The sequence below is a fragment of the Natrix helvetica genome (genome assembly GCF_964273705.1).
Source record: "Natrix helvetica genome assembly, chromosome: 14".
NCBI lineage: Eukaryota > Metazoa > Chordata > Lepidosauria > Squamata > Natricidae > Natrix > Natrix helvetica.
This window is the reverse complement of record NC_138564.1, coordinates 7,831,884-7,859,853: the sequence shown is the minus strand read 5'-3', so window position 1 is coordinate 7,859,853 and position 27,970 is coordinate 7,831,884. Positions and strand designations below refer to the sequence as shown.

Here is a 27,970-nt window from a genome sequence, read left to right as displayed (position 1 = left end):
TTGTGCATCATGGGTGGGTGAGTGGATAGGTGAAAGGAAAGAAAGAAGGAAGGAAGGAAGGAAGGAAGGAAGGAAGGAAGGAAGGAAGGAAGGAAGGAAGGAAGAGCAATAGTACTAAAAAAAGTGACTTAGGACCATTTCCCACACTTACGACCTCCCAGTGGTCATGTGGTCAAAATTCAGACGCTTGGCATTGACTCATGTTTATGACGGTTGCGGTGCCCCGGGTCACGTAATCTCCTTTTGCGACCTTCCGACAAGCAAAGTCAATGGGGGGGGGGAGCCTGATTCACTTAACAACGGTGTTGCTAACTTCCAACCGCAGGATTCACTTCGCAACGTGCGGCACGGAAGTCGTAAAATGACCCTAAAGCCATTTCCCCAATTCTCTCCTTCAGATCACCCAGCTTAAGATTGCCAGCAATCCATTTGCAAAAGGATTCCGGGATTGCGATCCTGAAGATTGGTAAGCCTGTTTCATTTGTTTTTCTCTTCTACCATGTTGAATAGAACAAAGAATGGGAAAGTTGGAAGGGACCTTGGAGGTTGTTGTGACCTCAGCTTCCCCAAAAAGCACGAGGAAGAATCCTGGTCCCGACAAAACCTCTTTTATTAAACGAATGTGAATTCCCCTCATTCCCATTCAGCCAAGGCCTGGCAAACAGTCTTTTGAAGGTGGATTTATGACCACAGACCTTATCTAGTGTGGAAAGCTGCCCTGTCAATATTTTCCAAATGAGGTGCTGTGCAAGGAAAGACTGGGCACAGAATCTCTGAGATTCACGGACAGATCTTCACACTCCTGAAACAAATTGAACGAACGAACAAACGAATTGTTTCCTGCAAAAGCCCCCTCCCCTTTCGCTCCGATTTTATTTCCTATGGGAGGGGCCATTCACCTTCCACCTGTGGCTTTACTCCCAAGTTGACTCAGCTTTCTGAGCTGTTCTTTTCTTCTGGCAGCTCTGCACACACTGGGAACAGGCTCCAGTTGTTCTTCTGCCTCACTGATGTCTGACTCTGAAGGTAGCTGATAACTGTCGGACGGCCCTGGCCCCCTCTCTGCCCCCTCGTCAGAGCCTTTCCCAGACTCCAGAACTGGCCCATGTTCCTCCCCAACCTCCTCACTGTCTGACTCTGCTGCCAGCTCCACTGGCCACTGGTGGGCCACAACAGAGCTCTTCTAGTCCACCCCGCTGCTCAAGCAGGAGACCCTATACAATTCCAGACAAATGGCTGTTCAATTTCTTCTTAAAAACCTCCAGTGATGCAGCACCCACAACTCCTGAAGACAAGCTGTCCCACTGATCAATTGTCCTCCAACTAATTAACTAATACATTAATTAATTGGTCCATCCCAGGCTTGACTCAAATATGACTTAATCTGCTCCTACAAAAATACAATTCATACAAAACTAGCGGATCCTTCTTCAAGAAGCTTGAAGTGAGAGATGAGTACATACCTTCCCTTTGTTCAATCAGAGTAGAACAGTGTTCTGATTTTTCTCCCCCTCCCATAACAGGCCTAGGAATCACCGACCAGGAGCCCTACCACTTATGAGCGCCTTCGCCCGGTCGAGAAATCCCGTGTCTTCCCCAGTGCACCAAAATGGAACTGACAAAGGTGAGTCCATAGTTTCCCACCTGGGCTCAGAGCGTGTGATAGTCCCAGCTGTACGGGAAAACAGTAGCCCAAAAGGGGGAGCATTGTCATTTCCTTATGGCTAATTCCCTGTTCATCACTTCCCCCAATCATCTAATGGTCTGTCTGTCTGTCTGTCTGTCTGTCTATCTATCTATCTATCTATCTATCTATCTATCTATCTATCTATCTATCTATCTATCTATCTATCTATCTATCTATCATCTATCTATATCTATCATCTATCTATCTATCTATCTATCTATCTATCTATCTATCTATCTATCTATCTATCAATCATCTGTCTATCATCTATCTATCATCTATCTATCTATCTATCATCTATCTATCTATCTATCTATCTATCTATCTATCTATCTATCTATCTATCTATCATCTTATATCTCTTATCTATCTCTATATCTCTACTTCTCTATCTATCTATCATCATCCTATTTATCATATCTATCTCTTATCTATATATCTATCTCTTCTCTTTCTATATCTATCTATCTATCTATCTATCTATCTATCTATCTATCTATCTATCTATCTATCATCTATCTATCTATCTATCTATCTATCTATCATCTATCTATCTATCTATCTATCATTTATCTATCTATCTATATCTATCTATCTATCTATCTATCTATCTATCTATCTATCTATCTATCTATCATCTTATATCTCTTATCTATCTCTATATCTCTACTTCTCTATCTATCTATCATCATCCTATTTATCATATCTATCTCTTATCTATATATCTATCTCTTCTCTTTCTATATCTATCTATCTATCATCTATCTATCTATCTATCTATCTATCTATCTATCCATCCATCTATCTATCATCTATCTATCTATCTATCATTTATCTATCTATCTATATCTATCTATCTATCTATCTATCTATCTATCTATCTATCTATCTATCTATCTATCATCTATCTATCTATCTATCTATCTATCTATCTATCATCTTATATCTCTTATCTATCTCTATATCTCTACTTCTCTAATTATCTATCTATCATCATCCATCTATTTATCATATCTATCTCTTATCTATATATCCATCTCTATCTCTTTCTATATCTATCTATCTATCTATCTATCTATCTATCTATCTATCTATCTATCTATCATTTATCTATCTATCATCTTATATCTCTCTTATCTCTTATTTCTCAAGCTATCTATCTATTATCTATCTATCTATCTAACATCTATCTATCTATCATCTCTCCATTTATTTAAAACATGCATATACCTGCCCATTCAACTCTGGGCAGCTCCCAATCAAAAATTAAAAGCCACGTACCATCGTTTTAAAACTATCAAACTCAACCCATGCCAACGTTCAGCTGGATTTCGGGCAACGCTCCCTGACATTGACAGAGGCATTCTGGTGCCATCAGTTCTACGAAACCAGCCCCATCCGTGGTGTGGACGGGGCCATAACACTGACCCCTGCAGAGTCCACCTCAGCCCTCCCCTGCAGGATTTCGCTCTCCATTCTCGGCCTCTGCCATTGCGCCCTTGGGGCTTAATGGTGTGACGCCAGATCTGCTAACTAGTTAAGACACAGCGCTTGGCAATTGGCCAGCCTGCTTTAGAGGATTACAAGAAAAAACATTTTGCTCACAAAGAGTGGGACGTCGAACCAGGATTTAGAGATGGAAGTTCGCTCTTCTTTATGGGGCTCTTAGTGGCTGATCTTCTTGTATTGTGCTTTCCCTGGCCGATCTGGTTATTCTTTCGGGGAGGGGGGGAGGCAAGTTTGCTCTTAATGCATCCTCTTGCAAACTCATCAAAAGGACTTAATTCCCAAGACAGGCAGCTTTGTAAATAGGAGGTTTGACTTGCAGGGTGGAGGGTGGCGATGAGGGGAGCAACATTGATCCAACTACTAGCTGTATCTCCATCGAGTCTACCTGGGGGGGGGGGAAACCCACACCAAAAAAACAGGTCCCTACAAGCAAACATTGTTGTTCCCGGTGTAAAGAATAAAGTTTTGAAGGAATAAGAGCGTGAAATTAAACAGTGGCTGTTCAGCTCGTCCGCTGAAACACTCTGGATCTTGTTTATTTTTGGGAAAAGGCAGAATTTTCAATAGTGTCGTTCAGGAAATAGTGTTTAACAGATTAACAGAGTTGGAAGGGACCTTGTAGGTCATCTAGTCCAACCCCGCCTGCTTCCAAGAAGAGAACGGACTGCTCTACTGTCGGAAATGGTATAGGGTCTTCTGCTTGGGCAGCAGGGTTGGACTAGATGGCCTACAAGGTCCCTTCCAACTCTGTTAATCTGAATCAAACAGGAGACCCTACACCATTTCTGACAAATGGCATCCCAGTCTCTTCTTGAAAGCCTCCAGTGAAGAAGCTCCCACAACCTCCGAAGGCAACTTCTGCTCCATCGATTGACTGTTCTCACTGTCAGGAAGTTTATTATCATTGCACCTCAGACAACGAAATTAAATGCTATTTTCAGTGTACATTATACATTAAAACACACACATACACACCCATCACATTCTACACAATGGAATTGAAAACCCCTGATGTTGCATTAATATTGCACTCTACAGTAGAATTCAATATAGTTACTGCTCTGGGATAGGAGCTGTTTTTCAGCCTATTTGTCCTTGTTTTTATTATCCCGTACTATTTGCCAAGTGACGCGGGGGCTCAGACGCTGAGCTTGTCGATCAGAAAGGTCGGCCGTTCGAATCCCTAGCGCCGCGTAACGGAGTGAGCTCCCGTGACTTGTCCCATCTTCTGCCAACCTAGCAGTTCGAAAGCACATAAAAAATGCAAGTAGAAAAATAGGAACCACCTTTGGCGGGAAAGTAACAGCGTTCCGTGCGCCTTCAGCGTTGAGTCATGCTGACCACATGACCACGGAGATGTCTTCGGACAGAGCTGGCTCTTCGGCTTTGAAACGGAGATGAGCACCGCCCCCTAGAGTCAGGAACCTTTATTAAGCTATAAAGCTATTAAGCTACAATTTAATAATACAGGTAGTCCTCCACTTACGACCACAATTGAGCCCAACATTTCTGCTGCTGAGTGACACGGTTGCTAAGTGGGTTCCCCCTCCCTCCCCATGTTGCAGCCTTTTGTGCCAAAGTTGTTGACTGAATCCCTGCAGTTGTTAAGTTAATAAATAAAGTTGATAAATACACCAATTGACTCACAAAACAGGGATCACAACATCCTGGGACGTTGCAGCTATCATAAATATGAGCCCGTTGCCAAGTGTCCCAATTTTGATCGCAATTTTGGCCGCAGGCATGCTGCAACGGTCATAAGTGTGAAAAACGGACCCAAGTCACTTTTTAGAGTGCCGCCGTAACTTCAAGCGGTCATTAAGTGGATAGTTGTACGTCGAGGACTACCCTCCAGCAAATCTGGAATAAAGCAGCCAGCTCTGAACCCAGCCGGATCTATTTCACCCCATTAATCCTAAAAGGAAAATTAACTTGATATTCCAATGTATATACAAATACAGTTGGAATTTCAATCCGAACTTTAATTGAATTAAATGTTTGGGGCTTTGATGCAACCCGCTGAAGGATTTAATTTAATTTTCTTTTTGCGCCTCCTGTGTAAACTTACAACCAATTCACATTAAATATGACTCATTTTTCCCTCGTGTATCTTTTTATTGTTAATTTGCCCTGTAAACAACTCCGAGAGCTATATAACATAAGCAGTTTTCTTGAACAAGCCAACGAAAGGAGAAATAGGAGAAGTTGCAAAAAGGAAGGAAGCAGGAAGGAAGGAAAAAAGGGAAGGAAGGAAGAAAGGAAAAAAGAAAGAAACCCCCACAATACCCAGTAATTGCCTTTAACCTCCTCCAAAACCTGCCCCAGATACCTATTTAAGCTTTCTCACTGATTCCATTTCCATTACGCAGAATAAACAGTAGGTCAGGAGAAGAAAAAGAACGAGAGGCCCTTTCTAAAAAGCGCACTCCGAGCCTATTAAAATAAAGAAGAAAAATGGGGGGGGTGGGGGGGTGGAGCCTGTATTTGTTTAGCGTTATACAATTGCAAAAATTTCAGGCGTGTGCAAACGTGTCACTCAACTCCGCTCGATTTATCAAAGTCGAAATGCCTTGTCTCGGGAGCTGAGATCTTTTGCTGAACAGAATGTTAAACACTTCGTCTTTTTTTAAAAAAAAGAAAAAGGAAAAAAAAGAAAGAAAAAGAAAGAAAAAGAAAGAGAAAGAAAGAGAAAGAAAAAAGAAAGAAAGAAAGATAGAAAGAAGGAAACCTAAACTTTGGGATATTTCTGCATTCTTCCTCTTGTCTCTGTTCACGTCAGACTGTCGGTCTGAAAAGTAATCACATTGTACATACCTACACACAGGCACTCTCTCTCTCTCTCACACGCACACACAAAGACACACACACACACACACACCTAGAAGTCTCCTTTTGTTTCCTTCTCCTGGAGAAAACATTGCAGTGGCTTTTCGTGGAACAGCCTTCTTGTGGAGGTGGGGGAGAAAACGTATTTCTAAATCTCCAGGTGACTTCACAGCAGAAGACATTAAAAAAAAAAAAGAACAACAGAGTTGGAAGGGACCTTGGAGGTCTTCTAGCCCAACCCCCTGCTCAGGCAGGAAGCCCTATATCATTTCAAACAAATGGTTGCCCAACCTCTTCTCTCTCTCTCTCTCTCTCTCTCTCTCTCTCTCTCTCTCTCTCTCTCTCTCTCTCTCTCTCTCTCTCTCTGTGTGTCTCTTTCTCTTTCTCCTCTCTGTCACCTCTCTCTCTCTCTCTCTGTGTATCAAGAGAGACTGTATGAATGTATTGGTTTCAATGTTTACTTTGAAGACTTCGAAGGGCCAAAATGTGGGTGAAATTATCCTGATCTAGATAAATCTCCAGACGGAGGAAAGATATGGTCAGCTAATGCATAATGACAGAGTTGGAAGGGACCTTGGAGGTCTTCTAGTCCAACCCCCTGCTTAGACAGGAAACCCTACACCACTTCAGACAAAGGGTTATCCAACATCTTCTTTAAAACCTCCAGTGTTGGAGTATTCACAACTTCTGGAGGCAACTTCTGTCCCACTGATTAATTGTTCTCACTGTCAGGGAAATTTCTCCTCAGTTCTAAGTTGCTTCTCTCCTTAATTAGTTTCCACCCATTGCTTCTTGTCCTACCCTCAGGTGCTTTGGAGAATAGCTTGACTCCCTCTTCTTTGGGGCAGCCCAGTGGTGGGATTCAAAATGTTTTACTACCAGTTCTGTGGGCGTGTCATGGCTTGGTGGGCGTGGCAGGGGAAGGATACTGCAAAATCCCCATTCCCTCCCCATCAGCTGAGACCCGGGAGGCAGAGAATAGATGGGGGTGGGGCCAGCCAGAAGTGGTATTGACCGGTTCTCCGAACTACTCAAAAATTTTGCTACCGGTTCTCCAGAACTGGTCAGAACCTGCTAAATACCACCTCTGTGGCAGCCCCTCAAATATTGGAACACTGCTATCATGTCCCCCTAGTCCTTCTTTTCATTAAATTTTAATTTCCAGCAAAAAGGACGATCAGATCCAATATTCTCTTGATTCGTTGGGACATTATAACTCGGAAGTGTCCTGAGGCAGCTTAAAAACCAAGCTGTTTAATATCTTAAGCTCCCCCTTTATGGATCACCACCCATCAGGTGGTCTTGCATCTGAATTAAAGCATCTGAGATAGTTCCATCTTTGCATCAGAAGACGAAGACAGCTCCGTGACCAGAACACACCGAAGGGCTACAGTTACGTAGATTAGCAATTCCCATCTTGGTGAAATAGGGTCAGACGGTCCTTTTGAACCTCGTCTTCGTGGTGGTAAAAAAACCACGTCAGGATTGCAAATTGCATCCAAAATTAAATCAGAGTCCAAGACAAAGAATTGCTCAAAGTTCCAATTTATTAAGAGAGCCATGTTGACACATCTGGGAAAACCCAAATCTGAAAGCTTCCCGGTTTTCCCCACCCAGTTGAAAGTTCAAGATCTTACCCCCCACACCCACAAGTCCATCCCATGGTCCAATCTTCCCCTGCCATGCTGGCAGTTCCACCCCTCCAGTTCCGGTCAGGTGCAGAGGTGCAGAGACAAAGGATGACCTTGGCTTTCTAGAAAGGAGTTTTTTCAAAAGGAATATTCCTTTTGGATCTTCGGCCTGCCACTTATTCTCCCTCCTTCTGAATTTCTAGGGTAACCTAGGAGCTTTTTAAAGACTGGAATCTTATCTCCCTGAACCATCCACAAAACAAATCAAATGACAGAAGGAGGGACCAAAGAGCAGATGATCCCATCTTGGTCAATGTAGAATATAGACGGTTAGAATTGGTGTCAACGCTCAGTTCTACATTGAATGTAGAATTCTACAATCGAGGGTGGGATTCAGGCAGTTCGCACAGGTTTGGGTGAACTGGATGTTAATTTTGCAGGCGGTTCGCCGAACCAGTTGTTGCAAAGACCGGCTGGCCCTGCCCACCCCATCCAGGAGTCTCCACGTGGCCCTTTCATCATGCCTAGTAAGTGTAGGGCCCATGCAGAGGCTCTTGGAGGGCAAAAAGAGGGCCTCCCGGAAGTCCAGAAATGGGCCTGTTTGCGATCTCCAGAAGGCCTCCGGAGCCCGGGGAGGCAGTTTTCACTCCCCCTAGAGGCTCGGGGAAATCCTCCAGAGCCTGCGGAGGGCGAAAATGCCTTCCTCCTGTGGTGCAGAAGGCCAATTAGGCCACACCCACCGTGGCCACACCCACCCAAGCAACTCAGCCGGGAACTGGTTGCTAACATTTTTCAATCCCACCCCCGTCGCCAATCCAGAATGTAGAAAGTTAGCCCTAAGTTGTGTAGTTTGATCCTGTTCTCTGCAGTGTAGGCAGAGATGCTGGACCTAAAGAAGGGAAACATCTGGGCACTGCACCTGCCCGCGCATAGGGACCCCCGATCCCTACACCTTTTACCCTTCTGTTGTAAAGTATGTTTCATGCTTTCGCTCTGCCGCGTCAGAAGAGCAGGAAGGGGGCGAGAATGAAAATGATGTATGGCTATGATGTAATGGAATATTTGGGTGACCTTGGGGGAACGAAGGGAAAAGATGCTGCCTAGGACACGATCAGGCAAGAGCGACAGCCCCCCACCCCCCACCCCAGTGGATTAACAACCAGAGGAAGAAATTGAGGAATGAGCCACCTTCACTGCTCAGGCAATTTGTACCTCCGGGCCCTGCGCGATGCCGTTAATGTAACTTTACCAAGTTTTAAGTTCATCGAGACGGGTTTCCTGTCTGGTTTACCCGGGGAAGTCTGGAAACATGCCAAGAAATTCCTAAGCCTAGGTGAAGGGGAACTTGCAGCTATCTAGAGAGAATGGTATGTGAGAATGACCTTGAGGGAGGAGGAAGAGCGGCAGACTGAACAAACAGCATGGACAAGATTTCCCAGCCCACAGAAGGAGAGAGGGTGTGGGAAAAAAAAATTCAGAAGGGACCCTCCCTAGTTTCCTGGAGAGTAGACGAGAAGGAGAGGGGAGGGGGGGTATTTTCAATCTTGCAAGGTTCTGTTAGTGTTGCAATAAGGGTGGCCCTCGACTTTCGGCCACCACCGAGCACAAAATTTCTGATGCTATTGAGACAGTGGCCAAGTGAGTTTTGCTCCATGCCATGACCTTTCTGGCCACAGTTGTTAACTGAATCACTGCGGTTGTTAAGGGAGCAACACGGTTGTTAAGTGAATCTGGATTCCCCTTTGATTCTGCTGGCCAGAAGGGGATCACTGTCATAAAATATAAACCAGTTGCCAAAGCGCCTGAATGTAAAACCGCGACCACGGGGATGTTGCAATGGTCGTAAGTGTGAAAAATGGTTCCTAAGTCGCTTTTTTCAGTGCCGTTGTGACGCTGAACGGTCACTAAATCAAGTGTTGTAAGTCGAGGACTACCAGTATAGAGCTAATACACCTGGTTGTGTTTCTTGCCTACCTCGAAGGGTGAACATTTAGATGTAGCTGAAGAACAAGCGAAGAGGGTAGAACAAGAAGTAATGGGTGGAAACTAATCAAGGAGAGAAGCAACTTAGAACTGAGGAGAAACTTCCTGACAGTTAGAACAATTAATCAGTGGAACAGAAGTTGCCTCCAGAAGTTGTGAATGCCCCAACACTGGAAGTCTTTAAGAAGATGTTGGATAGCCATCTGTCTGAAACGGTATAGGGTTTCCTGCCTAGGCAGGGGGTTGGACTAGAAGACCTCCAAGGTCCCTTCCAACTCTACTATTGTATTGTATTGTATTGTATTGTATTGTATTGTATTGTATTGTATTGTATTGTATTGTATTGAAGAACAACCGTTGTCAACGTGAACGGTGTCCTCTCTAGCAACATCTGGAAAACCAACTTGTTTGTACCCTCTTCCAAAGGAGCAAAGGAACCAAAGTATTGGGGTGGGGTCTCCATTTTTAAAATGGAGTTTCAGATGAGTAGATGGAACCAGTTCTCTCTGTAGCCCCGCTTGTCAGTTTGCGCCATCCAGATGTGTAGTGTTTCGTATTTTGTCAAGCACAAAATAACCAGAAACAGAAGTTGAGTTCAAAATACTAGAAGTTTATTCTTGATACCTGTAGACAAGAGTCTGGTCTACTAATGGTCAAGCTAAACTGGTGGCGAATAAGAGTGAATGAAATCCACAGGAGGCTGGACTTAGTAGAACAGAACAGAATAGAATAAAATAGCAGAGTTGGAAGGGACCTTGGAGGTCTTCTAGTCTAACTCCCTGCTTAGGCAGGAAACCCTACACCACTTCAGACAAATGGCTATCCAACATCTTCTTAAAAGACTTCCAATGTTGGGGCATTCACAACTTCTGGAGGCCAGTTTGACTGATTCATTGTTCTAACTGTCAGGAAATTTTTCCTCAGTTCTAAGTTGCTTCTCTCCTTGATTAGTTGCCACCCATTGCTTCTTTTTCTACCCTCAGGTGCCTTGGAGAATAGTTTGACTCCCTCTTCTTTGTGGCAACCCCTGAGATATTGGAACAATGCTATCAAGTCTTGCCTAATCCTTCTTTTCATTAAACTAGACATACCCGCTTCCTGCAACTGTTCTTCATCTGTTTTAGCCTCCAGTCCGCTACTCATCCTTGTTGCTCTTCTCTGCACTCTTTCTAGAATCTCAACATCTCAACATCTCAACATCTTTTTTACATCGTGGCGACCAGAACTGAATGCAACCCTACCCTCCATCTCAGCCTGCTCATCTTCCTACCCCAGGGGCCTCCAAACTTAGCAACTTTAAGACGTGTAGACATCAACTCCCAGAATTCCCCCGTCAGCCACACTGTGTGGAGAATTCTGGCACTTGAAGTTCACATATCTTAAATTTGCTGAGGTTATGAAACAATGCATTAAAGTAATATCCGACAAACAAAATAGGGTATAGAACGGAATAGCCTATTTCAGATCATTACCTGGATTTACACAACAAGCGAAATGAATTTGGATTATGGCTTAATACAATGCACAAAATTATCATTAAGAATCATCCTTGCTGGATCAGGCCAAAGATGGCCAATTAGAGTAAAAAAAAAGATGTTGAGGCTTTAGAAAGAGTGCAGAGAAGAGCAACGAAGATGATTAGGGGACTGGAGGCTAAAACATATAAAGAACGGTTGCTAGAACTGGGTAATATAGCCTTTATTGTCATTATACAAAATAAATACATCGGAATTGGGTATGTCTAGTTTGATGAAAAGAAGCACTAGGGGAGACATGCAAAATCTCAGGGGTTGCCCCAAAGAAGAGGGAGTCAAGCTATTCTCCAAAGCACCAGAGGGCAGAACAAGAAGCAATGGGTGGAAACTAATCAAGGAGAGAAGCAACTTAAAACTAAGGAGAAATTTCCTGACAGAATAATTAATCAGTGGGACAACTTGCCTCCAGAAGTTGTGAATGCTCCAACACTGGACATTTTAAAAAAGAGATTGGATAACCCTTTGTCTGAAGTGGTGTAGGGTTTCCTGCCTAAGCAGGAGGTTGGACTAGAAGACCTCCAAGATCCCTTCCAACTCTGTTATTCTATTCTAAGATATTTCAGCAAAGCTGGGGAATTCTGGGAGTTGAAGTCCACCAGTCTTCAAATTGCCAGAGCCCCTGTCCTACACATTTATACTGCAGAGGCCACTACCTAGGAGTCCTGGAGATGTCACACTGAATTGACCCCTTCTTATGCTTTCTCCCCTGCTCCCCTTTCCTGTTCTATCATCTCCTGCAGATATAGTGGACAGTCGACGGGAATACGAACGAGAAACGGCTGCTGGGACACCCCTCCACGCTGATCCAACTCATCAGCAGCTCATGTCTCGGGTGTTAAGTCCGGCACTCCCGATTCCCGGTGGAGGTGGCTTGGTCCCACTCCCTAGTCCAGCTGGAAGTCGGCCTAGTCCCCCCCATCACGAGTTGCGGCTGGAGCCCTCTGCTTCGGAGCCTCTCCATCACCATCCCTACAAGCATCCAATCTCCGCTTACGACCATTACCTAGGGGCCAAGAGCCGGCCAGCCCCCTACCCCTTGCCCGCTATCCGAGGACATAGTTATCACCATCACCACCATCACCACATGAATCCAGCTGCTGCGGCTGCTGCGGCCGCAGCAGCCGCCAACATGTATCCCAGCGCCGGTGCTCCCGCGACCTACGACTACGGACCGAGATAACGCCCACCGAGCACGGACCGAACTCTTTGCATGGTGTGAATTGCTCAGTAACGTTTGGGAAGAGTGTTCCTGTTTGTGTCGAATTTGGGATGGGGTGGGGGGAACCTGCCATCGTCCCTTGTGCACACGGTTTTCTTCCTCGCGCCATCCTTCCGCCAGGTCGACACGCCGTTCAAGATTCGTGTCGTCTCTTTCCATCCAGGGATGTGATCTTCGGCTGGCATTTGGGCCCTTTTGGTAGAGGGATGGGACTTGCTTTACGTCGCCGGCTGTGGGGCTGGAAGGGCAGTTTCTCCTCTCCTCAGCCTTCCACTTGACCCACTGAGGGGCAGCTCCCGTCTCCGTTGCGTAACCCACCAAGTGTCCTGGTGTCATTTCCTGGCACTGATGCATATATACAGGTAGTCCTTGACTTACAACTGTTCTCCCTTGGTGACTTTTCAAAGTTACTACGGCCCTGAGAAAAAGGTGACTTCTGGCCATCTAACAACCCCGTAGTCACGGGGTCAAAATTTGGCCGCGTGGCAATTGGCACGTATTTGTGACGGTTGCGTTGTCAAGGGATGGCCATTAGTAACCTAAGCGGTGGCTCAGTGGCTAAGACACTGAGCTTGTCGGTCAGAAAGGTTGGTAGTTTGGCGGTTTGAATCCCTAGCGCTGTGTAATGGAGGGAGCTCCCCTGACTTGTCCCAGCTTCTGCCAACCTAGCAGTTCAAAAGCATGTAAAAAATGCAAGTAGAAAAATAGGAACCACCTTTGGTGGGAAGCGAACAGCGTTCCGTGCGCCTTTGGCGTTGAGTCATGCCGGCCACATGATCACGGAGACTTCTTCAGACAGCGCTCTCTCTTGGGCTTTGAAACGGAGATGAGCACTGCCCCCTAGAGTTGGGAAGGACTAGCACCATGTGTGCGAGGGGAACTTTTACCCTTCCCAGGCAGCTTCCCAAGCAAAGTTAATGGAGGGGAAGCATGATTTGCAGATTAACAGGGTTGGAAGGGACCTTGGAGGTCATCGAGTCCAACCCCATCCCCACCCAAGCAGGAGACCACTAAACCATTTCTGACAGAGGGCAGCCCAGTCTCTCCTTGAAAGCTTCCAGTGATGAAGCTCCCACAACTCCTGAAGGCGAAAGCCGTTCCATTTAACAACGATCTCACTTAGCAGCAGAAACCGGGGGCTCATTTCTGGTTGTAAGTTGAGCAGTACCTGCTTGCAGCTTCCTGCATGTCTCCTTAACCCCCCCCCCCCCCCGACCAAGTCTACAATCCTGGGAAGAGTTTCTTCGGCCTTTCTGAGTGACTGGCACAGCTGACGATTGTCAAGAGCACGCGGTGTCTCCTGACTTTGACCCAGTTGTCACACACAAGCATGTGTGCTTAGCACATGACTGGCATTGGGCAGGGTGGGCGCGGAGATGCCGACGGTGGCATCTCTTGGTCCCCTGCCCCACCACCTCTCCTGATCCATACCTCTGTTTGGGGCCGGTGCCAAGCCAACCGTGTCCTTGAGTTCTGGAATTCTCATTTGTCACTAACAAGGCATCTGGGAAGCCCGGCCAACTCCACCTACCCAGGAGCATGGGTTTCACAAATACAGGTAGTCCTCGGCTTAACGACTGTTTGTTAAGTCCCCATTCGTAGTGAAAAAAAGTGGCTCGTGAGTCCAGTGATGGGATCCTACCGGTTAAACAACCGGTCCGGAGATTGCACGCTTCGCCGTGAATCAGGTGAGAAGATATACTGTGTTTCCCCGAAAACAAGACAGGGTCTTATTTTCTTTTGACCCCCGAAATAAGCACTTGGCCTTATTTTCGGGGGTCTTATTATTTTTGGGGTGCAGGAGACGGCGAGGGTGGCCACCTCATGGCTGCTGCTGTGCTGCAATATTTTCAGGGAGCGATTATTTTAGCTCATGCGCTCAAAAGCCCCGATTGGGCTTATTATCCGGGGAGGTCTTATTTTTGGAGAAACAGGGTAATGTGGCAATACAGGCCTAGTTCACCCCTGTAAAGCCATGTTTCTCAACCTTAGTAACTTTAAGGTATGATCTAATGTGGCAGTACAGGCCTGGTTCACCCCCCTAAATTTGTATTTCTCAACCTTGCTAATTTTAAGCTATGATCTATTGTGTTTCCCCGAAAATAAGACAGGGTCTTATGTTCGTTTGACCCCCGAAATAAGCACTTGGCCTTATTTTCAAGGTTTTATTATTTTTGGGGTGCAGGAGGCGGCAAGTGTGGTCACTTCATGGCTGCTGCTGCGCTGCAATATTTTCAGGGAGGTCTTATGTTTGGGGAGGTCTTATTTTTGGGGAAACAGGGTGTGTCAGTAAAGTGTAGGGGTGGGCCCACCTGTTTGTCAGGGCTACCGGTCCAATCCCACCCCTGCTTGTGACCGTTTTTCACACCTATGACTGTTGCAGCATCCCCACGGTCAGGTGATCAAAATTCAGACGCTCGGCAACGGATTCGTATTAATCACAGTGACCCGTGATCCCCTTTTGCAATCTTTTTGATGTGGACAATCAATGGGGTCGCCAGATTCACTTAACAACCGTGTCCCCAGCATTAACAGTTGCCGCGACTCGCTTAGCCAACCACCCTGGCAAGGAAGGTCACAAAATGGGGGTGGGGGAAAACCTCACTTCGCAACTGCCTCACTTAGCGACAGAAATTTGGGGCCCCATAGTGGTCGTAAGCCGAGGACTATCTGTATTCCCCCATCCAAAGAGTGTATTAGGGCCGATGGAAAAATAAAATAAAATCTCCCTCCCCCCCAAGAACATCCCTCCCGCCCAGAAACAGATTTACAGATGAACAGAGTTGGAAGGGACCTGGTAGGTCATCTAGCCCAATCCCCACCCAAGCAGGAGACCCTACCCCCATTTCTGACAGATGGCAGAGAGAAGAGGGTCACACAGCAGGCGAGCCTTTGAGAAGGTCCAGGCAGGGTCTTTATTTATTTATTTATTTTTCGGCAGGCGGCTTCAGATGCGCTGCTTAGAATCCGTAAGCGCTTTCCCCCCTCCCCACCCTCTACAGAAGCATTGGAACAAGGGGACCTTGGAGGTCTTCTAGTCCAACCCCTGCTACTCCACAAGCTGGGATAAACGCGATGGTCGTTTTGGAATGGGTCTTTGGACTGGAACTGAGATCTTGGGTGGGAAGAGGGAGGGGGGGGTCACAATCCAAACTGCTCATCCTACACAACACACACACACACACTGTTCAGTCTTTTATCTGGATGTCGTCTTTGGATTTTCCCGGGACTATCTTCCGTTCACAAGGACGAGCAGAATTGTCCTCTTAAGGGAAAGTTGGCCAAGTTAGGGGCAGTTCGGTGGGTGGGTGGGAAGAGGCGTCACAATCCAAACCGCTCATCCTACACACACACACACACACACACACTCCCTGCTCAGTCTTTTGTCTTGGTGCAGAAACCACAGGACGAGAAATCCCACTTCCGAGATGGGTTGGTGGTTGGAGCCACAAAAGGCCAAAGCTGCCCCACCACTTCCATTATCTCCGTCCTCACAACACTGCCGCAACGCTTTGGGTTCTGTCAATGAACCTGATACTTCCTGTGGGTGGATCTTTCTGCTTTTCCTCTTTAAACGAGCGTTCCTTTTGCATGCCTTCCTCTTGCCATTCTGACACCCCAGACTAAACTTGCCCAGCTCTGGAAAAATCAACTTCCTTTCTCTGGGCTTTTAATTCCACTGTCTACAGCTTCTTGTTCACCTCGCTATTTCTTGCCTTTTTCCTTCTCCAACCCCCCCAAATGCAGAAGCTTAAAATCCCAGGATAATATCAGCAGCCAGGCGTGATATATTTTGGGTAGACTTCAAGACAGGTGCGGGCAAACAAACCAGCTGTAGCCTTTGTACGTTTTTTGCATTGTTTTATTCGGTTTAGCTAGTGGCAAAAGCAGAAAAAGGCAGCACCCGTCAAACTTCATACCGTCAAAAAAAAACAAAAACGTACGGTGCAAAATGAAAAATTTGGTTTTGTTTTTTTAGAAAACAAATTTCGCTGTAGGATTCTTGGAAGAATGTATGTAAAATCCATTGGGAAGAATTCTGCTGCCTTGCGTGCATTGTAACTTTGAGAAAAGTTGAGAAATCTTTTCTCTTGGGGTTTTTTTTTTGGGAGGGAGGGGGGAGTTCTGCTTTGTGATCTCAAACATTGTGGAAGCATTTCTGTCTCTCGGAACGGATCAGTGCCAAAGGGTTAGAGTCAAAAACCTATTGTGACATTGGTATATTTATTGATATTATATTATTCCCTTTCCCCCCTGCCCCAAAGTGGTTATGTATGCAGTTCCTGATGGTTGGTGGGTTTTTTTTGTGTGCTTTTATAGTTGCTGTGTAAAGAGTGGAAAAATCCGGGGGCAACCAAAGAATCGTATCTGCAAAATATGTAGATAATTTGTAGATATTTGTAGATATGTGTAGATAACACTGGGGGAGCGGGAGGAGGGAAGATGCAGGCAGTAACATTTATAAACAGTATTTCTCCGAGTTTGTTTTGCTTTATCTCATTTTCCTTTTGTCCACGTGGGGGTTTCTGAGTGTAAAAATCAGCCTGGAGTTCTTGTAATTTATTTTATATTTTATAGAACGAATATAGAGACTGCCTACCTATCACATTCAGAGCGATCCTTTGCATTAGAGACTCTCTTAGAAAAAGTGCAGAGAACAACAACAAAGATGATTAGGAGACCGGAGGCTAAAACATATGAAGAATAGTTGCAGGAACTGGGTATGTCTAGTTTAATGAAAAGAAGGACTAGGGGAGACATGATAGCAGTCTTCCAATATCTCAGGGGTTGCCACAAAGAAGAGGGAGTCAACCTATTCTCCAAAGCACCTGAGGGTAGAACAAGAAGCAATGGGTGGAAACTAATCAAGGAGAGAAGCAACTTAGATCTGAGGAGAAAGTTCCTGACAGAACAATTAATCAGTGGAACAGCTTGCCTCCAGAAGTTGTGAATGCCCCAACACTGGAAGTCTTTAAGAAGATGTTGGATAGCTATTTGTCTGAAACGGTATAGGGTTTCCTGTCTAGGCAGGGGGTTGGACTAGAAGACCTCCAAGGTCCCTTCCAACTCTCATTCTGCACTTGCTGACCATATCTTTCCTCCATCTGGAGATTTATCTAGATCAGGATAATTTCACCCACAATTTGGCCCTTCAAAGTAAACATTGAAACCAATACATTCATACAGTCTCTCTTGATACACACACACACACACACACACACACACACAGAGAGAGAGAGAGAGAGAGAGACAGACAGACAGACAGACAGAAAGAGATAGACAGAGACAGACAGAGAGATAGAGAAAAAGAGACAGAGAGAAAGAGAGATAAAGACAGAGAGAGACAGTGAGAGAAAGAGAAAAAGAGACAGAGAAAGAGAGACACACACAAATAGTGAGAGAAAGAGACAGAGTGAGAAAGAGAGAAAGAGAGGGAGGAGAGAAAGATAGAGAAAGAGACTGAGAGAAAGAGAGACAGAGTGAGCGAAAAAGACAGAGTGAGAGAGAGACAGAGAGAAAGAGAAACAGAGACAGAGAGAGAAAAAAAGAGACAGAAAGAGATAGACAGAGAAAGATAGAGAGAGAAAAAGAGACAGAGAGAAAAAGAGATAAAGACAGAGAGAGAGACAGTGAGAGAAAGAGACAGAGAGAAAGAGAGACACACAGATAGTGAGAGAGACAGAGTGCGAAAGAGAGATAGAGAAAGGGAGGAGAGAAAGATAAAGAGAGTGAAAGACAGATAGAGTGAGCAAAAGAGACAGAGTGAGAGAGAGACAGAAAGAGAAACAGAGACAGAAAGAGATAGAGACAGAGAGAAAGATAGAGAGAGAAAAAGAGACAGAGAGAAAAAGAGATAAAGACAAAGAGAGAGACAGTGAGAGAAAGAGAGAAAGAGACAGAAAGAGAGACACACAGATAGTGAGAGAAAGGGAGGAGAGAAAGATAAAGAGAGTGAGAGAAAGAGAAAGAGAGACAGATAGAGTGAGCGAAAGAGACAGAGTGAGGGAGAGAGACAGAGAGAAAGAGAAACAGAGAGACAGAGAGAGAGACAGAGAGAAAAAGAGACAGAAAGAGATAGAGACAGACAGAGAAAGATAGAGAAAAAGAGACAGAGAGAAAAAGAGATAAAGACAGACACAGAGACAGTGAGAGAAAGAGAGAAAGAGACAGAGAGAAAGAGAGACACACACAGATAGTGAGAGAAAGAGACAGTGAGAAAGAGAGATAGAGAAAGAGAGGGAGGAGAGAAAGATAGAGAAAGAGAGGGAGAGAAAGAGAGACAGATAGAGTGAGCGAAAGAAACAGTGAGAGAGACAGAAAGAGAAACAGAGAATCAGACAGAAAAAGAGACAGAGAAAGATAGTGAAAAAGAGACAGAGAGAAAAAGAGATAAAGACAGAGAGAGAGAGAGAGAGAGACTGAGAGAAAGAGACAGAGAAAGAGACACACAGATAGTGAGAGAAAGAGACAGAGTGAGAAAGAGAGATAGAGAAAGAGAGTGAGGAAAGATAAAGAGTGAAAGAGAGTGAGAGAGACAGATAGAGTGAGCGAAAGAGACAGAGAGAGAGAGAGAGAGACAGAGAGAGAGAGACAGAGACAGAGAGAAAGAGAAAGAGAAACAGAGAGAGAGACAGAAAAAAAACCTTAAATGCTGGGGGTAAACAATTCATGAAGTCTCATTTTCATACTCTATATTCTCTTGATGGCTTCACATACACGGAGAAACAACCTGAGCACGCAGCCAGTGAGAACCTACGCAAGCCTTGAAGCAGGGTTTCGAAACAAGACACAGATGTTTGAGAAATAAACCTCTGGGATTTCATCTCCTAGCCTATGACATCCCAATGGTTTGTATATGTCACATTTGTTTGGCACAGACAGCACCGGGCCTGGCTGAGCGATCTGTGACTAAATGAAGATAAATGGGCGCCTTTTCCTTACCCACATGGGAAATGAGGGGCGAGCTTTGCAAAGAAACACTCACATTAAAAGGAGGACAATGCAGAGTGCACATTTTTCCCATTAAATGCATACTTTGAAGAGATTAGCTGTGGATAAGGACCCGGGGTTTAAAAAAAAGATCTTTGACAAGCCCCCATATTCTAGATACAGGATTTCCTGATGACTGTATGCACAGAAACCAAACAAAAGAAGGAGAAAAAATTGGAATCATACATTCTTTAAAAGAGAGAGAGAGAGAGAGAGAGAGAGAAAGAAAGAAAGAAAGACAAAGAAAGAGACACAAAGAAAAAAATGAGAGAAAGACAGAGAAAGAGAGAGAGAGAGAAAGAGAAATTGAGAAAGACAGAAAGAGACAGCGAGAAAGACAGTGAGCGAGAAAGAGAGAGAAAGAGACAGAGAGAAAGAGAGAGAGAGAAAAAGAGAAAGAAAAACAGTCAGAGAAACAGAGAGAAAGAAAAACAGAGAAAGAAAGAGAGAGAAAGAGAAACAGAAAGAGAGACAGAGAGAAAGACAGAGAGAAAGAGAGAGAAAGAAAGAGACAGAAAGAGAGAAAGGAAAAAAAGAAATCGAAAGAGAGACAGACAAAGAGAAATTGAGAGAGACAGAGAGAAAAAGAAAAACAGACAGTCAGAGAAACAGAAAGAAAAACAGAGAAAGACAGAGAGAAAGAGAAACAGAGAGAAAGAGACAGTGAGAAAGAAAAACAGAGAAAAACGAGAGAGAGAAAGACAGAGAGAAAGAGAAACAGAGAGAAAAAGACAAAGAGAGAGAAAGAAAGAAAGAGAGAAAGAGACGAAAGAAAGGAAAAAAAGAAACCGAGAAAGAGAAATTGAGAGACAGACAGAGAAATTGAGAGAGAAAGAGAGAGACAGAGAGAAAAAGAAAAACAGTCAGAGAAACAGAGAGAAAGAAAAACAGAGAAAAAGACAGAAAGAGAAAGAGAGACAGAAAAACAGAAAGAGAGACACACAAAGAGACAGAAAGAGAGAAAGGAAAAAAAAAGAAACCGAAAGAGAAATTGAAAGAGAGACAAAGAGAAATTGAGAGAGAGAGAAAGAGAGAGACAGAGAGAAAAAAGAAAAAGAGAAACAGAGAGACAGGGAAAAAGTGAGAGAAAGAGAAAGACACACACACACACAGACAGAGAGAGAAATCTCCCTGCCTAATCTGTATACCAGACAGAAGTTTTTTTCCCAGCAAGGATGTTTCATGCTTGAAAGCAACTTGATCTTAAAGGGATCAGATCAAACTGTAAAAAGTGTTCTGGCTTAAAAGAAAAGAAAAAAGAAAAGAAAAGAAAGAGCAAAATGATGGGGAAAATAAAATTCTCAGCCAAACTCTACAAGTCTGTTGTGAAAATGACCCAGTCGAGGTTTTTTATTTATTTATTGAAGTGTTCCAGGGAGATGAAGGCAGACCAGATATTAAATATAAAAGCTCTTGAAGGACAGCTGTAAAATAGGCAAACACCCAAATGTTTTCCAAGATGTATATAGACTCAAAAGATTTCTTAGTTGTCCTCCATCCAAATCATCAGCCAGGACTGGACAGACTTACCTTCTGAGTTCAACCTAGGTTAGCTAGCTGCGGTCACAATTAAACTCTAGAGTAGTCTTCCATATCCATCAATATCAAGTCCGGTTAGTTTGAGAATCTAAGTAGTCTTCCATCTAAGTATCCATCAATATTAAGTCTGGTTAGTTTGAGAATCCAACGAGGTGAGGTAGATGCTGCCATCTACTGACCATAGAAATTACCTATCTAAGGAACCAAGAGCAGGTCTCCTCAAAAATAAAAGCCTACTAGGGAGTAGGAGTCTCAAGAGTAGAGCTATCGCTAGAAGATCTCTAACAAACTGCTCAGGGTGCAGGCTTAAGAGTCTAGGTTGGAAGGATCTCAGTTTTAAGAGACCAACTCTTTGATTGAGCTGCAGGAGTCCAAGCTGAGGAGAACATGGAGGTAGGAGGTGATGGAGACCAGTTGATAGATGGGTCTGTAGGTAGGTAGGTAGGTAGGTAGGTAGGTAGGTAGGTAGGTAGGAAGGAAGGAAGGAAGGAAGGAAGGAAGGAAGGAAGGAAGGAAGGAAGGAAGGAAGGAAGGGATGTAGGCTAGATTCATGTATCTTAGTATGTGGTTTAGGCTTAGCTTGGGTGTTGTATAAGTTGTACCATCCTGCCTTGGAGGATTGCTGTGGTGCCAAGCACGGCAGGCCAACTATGGTTGACATCAGGAGTCTCCAAACCTGGCAACGTTTAAGACTTGTGGACTTCAACTCCTAGAATTCCTCAGCTAGCCATGTTGAAGTCCACAAGTCTTAAAGTTGCCAGGTTTGGAGACCCATGAGGTATTCTGGGAGTTGGAGTCCATGGCTGGCTGAAGAATTCTGGGAGTTGAAGTCCAGAAGTCTTAAAATTGCCAGGTTTTAAAAATGGCTTGAAAATGGACCCCAAAAGGCTCAGAAAACGGCCCAGAAAACAACCTGAAAACGGCTGAAAATGGCCTGAAAACAGCCCCTAAAACAGCCTGAAAACAGTCCAAAAATGCTGAAACACAGCCTGAAAACTGCCTGAAAAACCTCCTGGAAATGGCCAAAAAACCAGGTATGCCATGTGCCGGGCCAACTAGTCTTGCTCTTGTGCGCATACATTCACGGGCGTTCCGGTTTGGGAAGCACTCGGTGCCAAAAAGGTTCCCCATCATTGACTTATCTTCTTAATGGTTCAGTGGAAACACAGTTCTTTGAATCTTTGTGCTCAGCTGATTTGGCTCCGTTCTCTACCCAGCCCTAATTTTATTATTTCAAAGCCGCTTTTACCACACTCTCCCTCATCAGAGAGAAGCCAGATTTGTTAGCACTAATTGTTAATAATGATGATAATAATAATACTTGGTTTACCGCAATGCACTGAGCTGAATGATTGGCGCTGAGATACTCACTCACAATCCTGAAGTTGTTGGTTCCCCCCCCCCCCCCTTGCAACCGCAGAATAAAAGTGTGCCTTCTCCTTCTTCGGTCTTGCAAAAGGACTGATGGTGTTTCTTTTGTTTCTCGGGGCAGGTGGTGTGTTTGCACCCTCTGTAAGAGACCAGTGTGACAACATTCCTCTTTTTAACATGCCTGAACTTTTATTTCCCCCCCCCCCGAACTTTTTTATAACATGCTTGGCTGAAAAAAAATAGGGAGCCGTTTCGATGCATGATCGAAATGTCAAGGTTTATTTGGTGGCATTCAAGCTGTTAAGATGCCAGACAGTTATTTATGCCCATTTGCAGAGATGGATGGATATAGATGATAGGATAGATAGATAGATGATAGATAGATAGATAGATAGATAGATAGATAGATAGATAGATAGATAGATAGATAGATAGATAATTTGGGAGAGACAGACAGATGAGATAGTTAGGAGAGACAGACAGACAGATGAGATAGTTGGAGAGACAGATAGATAGAGGGATGGATGGATGGATAAGATAAAATATATAGATGAAAGGGGGGAGAGAGAGACAGACACGCAGACAGAGGTAGAGGTAGGTAGATAGATAGATGAGATAGTTGGAGAGACAGACAGACAGATAGATGGAAGGATGGATAAGAGAATAGATAAGATAGATAGATGGGGGGGGGGGGGAGCCAGACACACAGACAGACAGAGATAGAGGTAGGTAGGTAGGTAGATAGATGAGATAGTTGGAGAGACAGACAGACGGATGGATGGATGGATAAATAAGATAGAATAGATAAGATAGATAGAGGAGAGGGAGGGAGAGAGACAGACACACAGACAGACAGAGATAAAGGTAGGTAGGTAGGTAGGTAGGTATGTAGATAGATAGAATAACAGAGTTGGAAGGGACCTTGGAGATCTTCTAGTCCAACCCCCTGCTTAGGCAGGAAACATTACATCACTTCAGACAAAGTGAGTCCTAATATTGGTTTACTACCGGAGTTGGTATTAGCTTCGCCCACAAAGGCTATTCTCTCTCTTCTTGGATCTAGGTTTATGGTCTTATTATCAGGTGCCTGGCACGCTGGCTCCCGTAAGCCCCAGGCGGCAGGAGCAATGCTTAGAGATTATGCCAGTGGGTGCTATGGCATTAGGAGGGCACCAGCTCTTCCTCCTGGAAATAAGAGATCGAATGCTCCAGAGTTGGTCTTAGAGGTCTTCTAGTCCAACCCCCTTCCCCATTCCAGACAAATGGTTGTCCAATCTCTTCTTTAAAAACCCCAAGTGATGGAGCATTTACAACCTCTGGAGGCAAGTCGTTCCATTGATTAAGTGTTCTAATTGTCAGGAAATTCCTCCTCAGTTCTAAGTTGCTTCTCTCCTTGATTAGTTTCCACCCATTGATAGACACGGATAGCCAGAGAGAGAGAGAGAGCTAGCTAATTAGATAGATGATAGATACCGTAGATAGATTAGATAGATAGATAGATAGATAGATAGATAGATAGATAGATGATAGATACGTAGATAGATAGATAGATAGATAGATAGATAGATAGATACGTAGATAGATAGATAGATAGATAGATAGATAGATAGATAGAGATAGATAGATAGATGATAGATACGTAGATAGATAGATAGATAGATAGATAGATAGATAGATAGATAGATAGATAGATAGATAGATAGATAGATAGATAGATAGATATAGATAGATAGATGATAGATAGATAGATGATAGATAGATGATAGATAGATAGATGATAGATAGATAGATAGATAGATACATAGAGAGATAGATAGATGATAGATACGTAGATAGATAGATAGATGGATGATAGATAGATTAGAGATAGATAGATTAGAGATAGATAGATAGATAGATAGATAGATAGATAGATAGATAGATAGATAGATAATATTCTTTTTTTCTTAATCTGATTAAGAAATGCCCCTTTTTAGAAGATAATTTTAGATAGCGAGATTTATTGAAGTTCACCCTCTGCAAATGCACTGAAAATTCACCCCCGTTCTTCAAATCTAGGCTGCCGTGTGAGGCCGTCTGGGCCTGATCCCTGCTGGTGCGATTCATCAGGGGGGAATTTGGCATTTTAATGTACGGAAAATCTCACAGTTGGGATGGTAGCAACCTAATTCCAATTTTTACTCACGTGATTGATGGGAGGGTGAAATAGATCCGGCTGCCTTCGAAGCCGGCTGCTTTACTCCAGTTTTGCTGGAGAGCTCAGCTCGGTGGGCGACTGGGTGATCCATTAGGAATCTCATAAACCCCAATGAGCCACAGGACGGGAGATCTTCCTTGAAACTGCAAGCCACGACAGGTAGTCCTCCACTTACTGACCGTTTGAAGTTACGGCGGCACTCTTAAAAATGTCTTAGAATCGTTTTTCACATTTACGACGGTTGCAGCATGCCTCATGGCCAATCAAAATTCAGAAGCTTGCCAACTGACTCATGCTTATGACGGTGGCAAAGTCCTGGGGGGGTGGGGTGGGGGGTGGCATGTGATCCCCTTTTACGACCAGTGAAGTCAACGAGGAAGCCAGAATCACTTAACAACTGTGTCACTAACTCAGGGGTCGGCAAGACTCAAAAGAGCCATTTGGATCCGTTTCCCACAGAAAAGAAAACACCGGGATCCACAAAAACCCTTCTCAATACAATACGATACAATAGCAGAGTTGGAAGGGAACTTGGAGGTCATCTAGTCCAACCCCTGCCCAGGCAGGAAACCCTACACCGTTTCAGACAAATGGCTATCCAACATCATCTTAAAGACTTTCTCTCTGTGTGTCTCTCTCTCTCCCTCTCTCTCTCTCTATCTTTCTCTTTCTCTCTCTCTCTCTCTCTCTGTGTATCAAGAGAGACTGTATGAATGCATTGGCTTTGAAGACTTTGAAGGGCCAAATTGTGGGTGAAATTATCCTGATCGAGATAAATCTCCAGATGGAGGAAAGATATGGTCAGCTAGTGCAGAATGAGAGAGTTGGAAAGGGGCCTTGGAGGTCATCTAGTCCAACCCCCTGCCTAGGCAGGAAACCCTACACCGTTTCAGACAAATGGCTATCCAACATCTTCTTAAAGACTTCCAGTGTTGGAGCATTCACAACTTCTGGAGGCAACTTCTGTTCCACGGATTAATTGTTCTAACTGTCAGGCAATTTCTCCTCAGTTCTAAGTTGCTTCTCTCCTTGATTAGTTTCCACCCATTGCTTCTTGTTCTACCCTCAGGTTCCTTGGAGAATAGTTTGACTCCCTCTTCTTTGTGGCAACCCCTGGGATATTGGAAGACTGCTATCCTGTCTCCCCTAGTCCTTCTTTTCATTCAACTAGACATCCCCAGTTCCTGCAACCGTTCTTCCTATGTTTTAGCCTCCAGTCCCCTAATCCTCTTTCTTGCTCTTCTCTGCACTCTTTCCAGAGTCTCCACATCTTTTTTATATCGTGGCGCCCAAAACTGGATTCAGTGTTCTCATGCCTATTTCCTGAGCACCCACTAAACTAGCCTATGTAGTTGAATTAAAGGTTCTTTTTTCTTCTGAAACTTTCCCTTTCTTGGATTTATCCATGGTTGGCCTACTGGGGGTCGAAAAACTCAATAAATTGCGTGCTGGCAGGTGTTGCAGAGTGACGGTTGTGACACATATTTTGAGAGACAGGGAGCCGCAGCAGAGGGATGAAAGAGGCCACATGGCAGCTTTAGAACTGTGGGTTGCTGACCCCTGCAACTAACTTAACAACTGCAGCATTTCACTTAAACCGCTTAACCACGGTGGCAAGAACGGTCGTAGAAACGGGGCAAAACTCACAAAGCAATGGTCTCACTTAGCAATTTTGGGCTCGAATGCGGTCTTTAAGTCAAGGACTCCCTGTATGTGTCGTCCCCCCCCCCCCAACAGACAATGATCAAATAAGAACATACCTATTCACAGCGAACGGTCCACAGAGCATATTTTAAAAGCAGGGAATACTTGCTCAGACGGTTTCATACTTGCCTGAATTTGTGGTTTCTCCCAACAGAAATGCTGAAACTGGCGTTTTTTTTTAAAACCTTTCGGTTTCTGGGAGGGGGGGAGAAATGTAAATCTTTACAGCCCTGTTCAGCTTCGCCTCGACATTTTTAAAGATTCGGGCTAATTACATGCACAACAGGTTGCCTTAGCAATTCCATGCCGGTTGGGTCGATTTGATGTGACCACACGGATGTTGCAATGGTTGTTTAAGTGTGAAAGTCACTTTTTTTTTCAGGGTTGTTGTAAGTGGAGTGGATGGAGGGGGCTGGGTGGACGGAGAAAGGGGATTTTGGATGCAACTAATTCTCGGTCACAAAAGAAGAGTTGATCTTCTCCTTCCATCCTGTAGGACATCGCCTGGTTGATGTTCTCCTTCCATCCTGTAGGACATCGCCTGGTTGATGTTCTCCTTCCATCCTGTAGGACATCGCCTGGTTGATGTTCTCCTTCCATCCTGTAGGACATTAACTGGTTGATGTTCTCCTTCCATCCTGTAGGACATCGACTGGTTGATGTTCTTCTTCTATTCTTTAGGACAATGATTGATTGATGTTCTCCTTCCATCCTGTAGGACAGTCACTGGTTCTCTCTCATCTTAGAGCTCCACAAATGTTGGTCTTCTCCAGTCCTCCTTTCATGTGTGATTATATATTAACCAGACGCTGATGCGGTGATCCTTCGAGCCAGCTGCCATTAGCCTCTCACTGGGCTGGTTGTGATCTGAGAAGGCTACACAATGGACGGTTGATGTGTGGTAGTCTAAGACAGCTAACGGCTTAAGCTTCTTCCAGCCAAAGAGACGGATGCGGTGATCCCAACCGGCTGTTGCCAAGATCTTCTTGTCTTGACGTAGGCTCACCTCGGAGATCCCTGGGTTGGTGAGCTGGTACGTTTGTTGAAGCTATGGGGGGGGGGGGGGGGGGAAATCAGACGTGGAAAGTTGAGCATGGCAAAAGTTTATTTCTGCGGTCAAAGGAAAAACACAAGAGACACTTAGATAAAGATGACCTCATTTCTCCCCAAATAATGGAGAAATGTGGTCCTCTTTATCCTCTACCTCCTGTCATTTCCCTCCCTATCAATATTTTGACACTATGACATGACTTGTAAGCTACAAACACACTTAGAGAGGCTTCTTGTAATTGTCTTCTGCGTTTAATGACACAAATTCTACCTGTGGTTTAGAAGAGCAGCTAAGATGATGAAGGACCTGGAGAATTAAAACATATGAAGGATGGTTGCAGGAATTGGATAAGGCTGGTCTAGAGAAAAGAAGACCTAGGGGAGACATGATAGCACTGTTCCAATTTATAGCAGTTTACAGCGTCTGCCTATTGCCCCCCAACAATCTGGGTCCTCCTTTTACCCACCCCAGAAGGATGGAAAGACTGAGTTGGGGAATTCTGGGAACTGAGGTCCACAGGTCTTAAAGCTGCAAAGGTGAGACATCCCTGATCTACCCAATGGAACGGGGCCACCTCAAGCACTCTTCCGTCATGCCATCCTGAAATGGCTCGTTATTGAATGAGAGCTTCTGAAAAAAAGTTCTGCTATAAAAACAGTGGAGTGATAGTGGAGTGCCATGGTTATCTCAGGAGCTTGGAATGTCCATATAATGCCCCATCTGGTTTA

At 44.5% G+C, this 27,970-nt stretch overlaps 2 protein-coding genes across 3 annotated transcripts in view; one reads left to right on the top strand and one right to left on the bottom strand.

Annotated features, from left to right (window-relative positions):
• TBX1 (T-box transcription factor 1) overlaps positions 1-18,966 on the top strand; it is a 51,149-nt gene extending 32,183 nt beyond the window's left edge. For both annotated transcript variants that reach the window (XM_081966903.1, XM_081966902.1), the window contains exons 6-8: positions 399-466; positions 1,524-1,624; positions 11,912-18,966. In XM_081966903.1, coding sequence (XP_081823029.1) covers positions 399-466; positions 1,524-1,624; positions 11,912-12,351 — 609 coding nt within the window. In that variant the 3' untranslated portion in view covers positions 12,352-18,966. The remainder of the gene's footprint in view (positions 1-398; positions 467-1,523; positions 1,625-11,911) is intronic.
• A 6,567-nt stretch (positions 18,967-25,533) lies between these two features.
• The window catches only part of GNB1L (G protein subunit beta 1 like), a 38,911-nt gene continuing 36,474 nt past the window's right edge, over positions 25,534-27,970 (bottom strand). Inside the window, exon 8 of the mRNA XM_081966943.1 lies at positions 25,534-27,239. Coding sequence (XP_081823069.1) covers positions 26,973-27,239 — 267 coding nt within the window. The 3' untranslated portion in view covers positions 25,534-26,972. The remainder of the gene's footprint in view (positions 27,240-27,970) is intronic.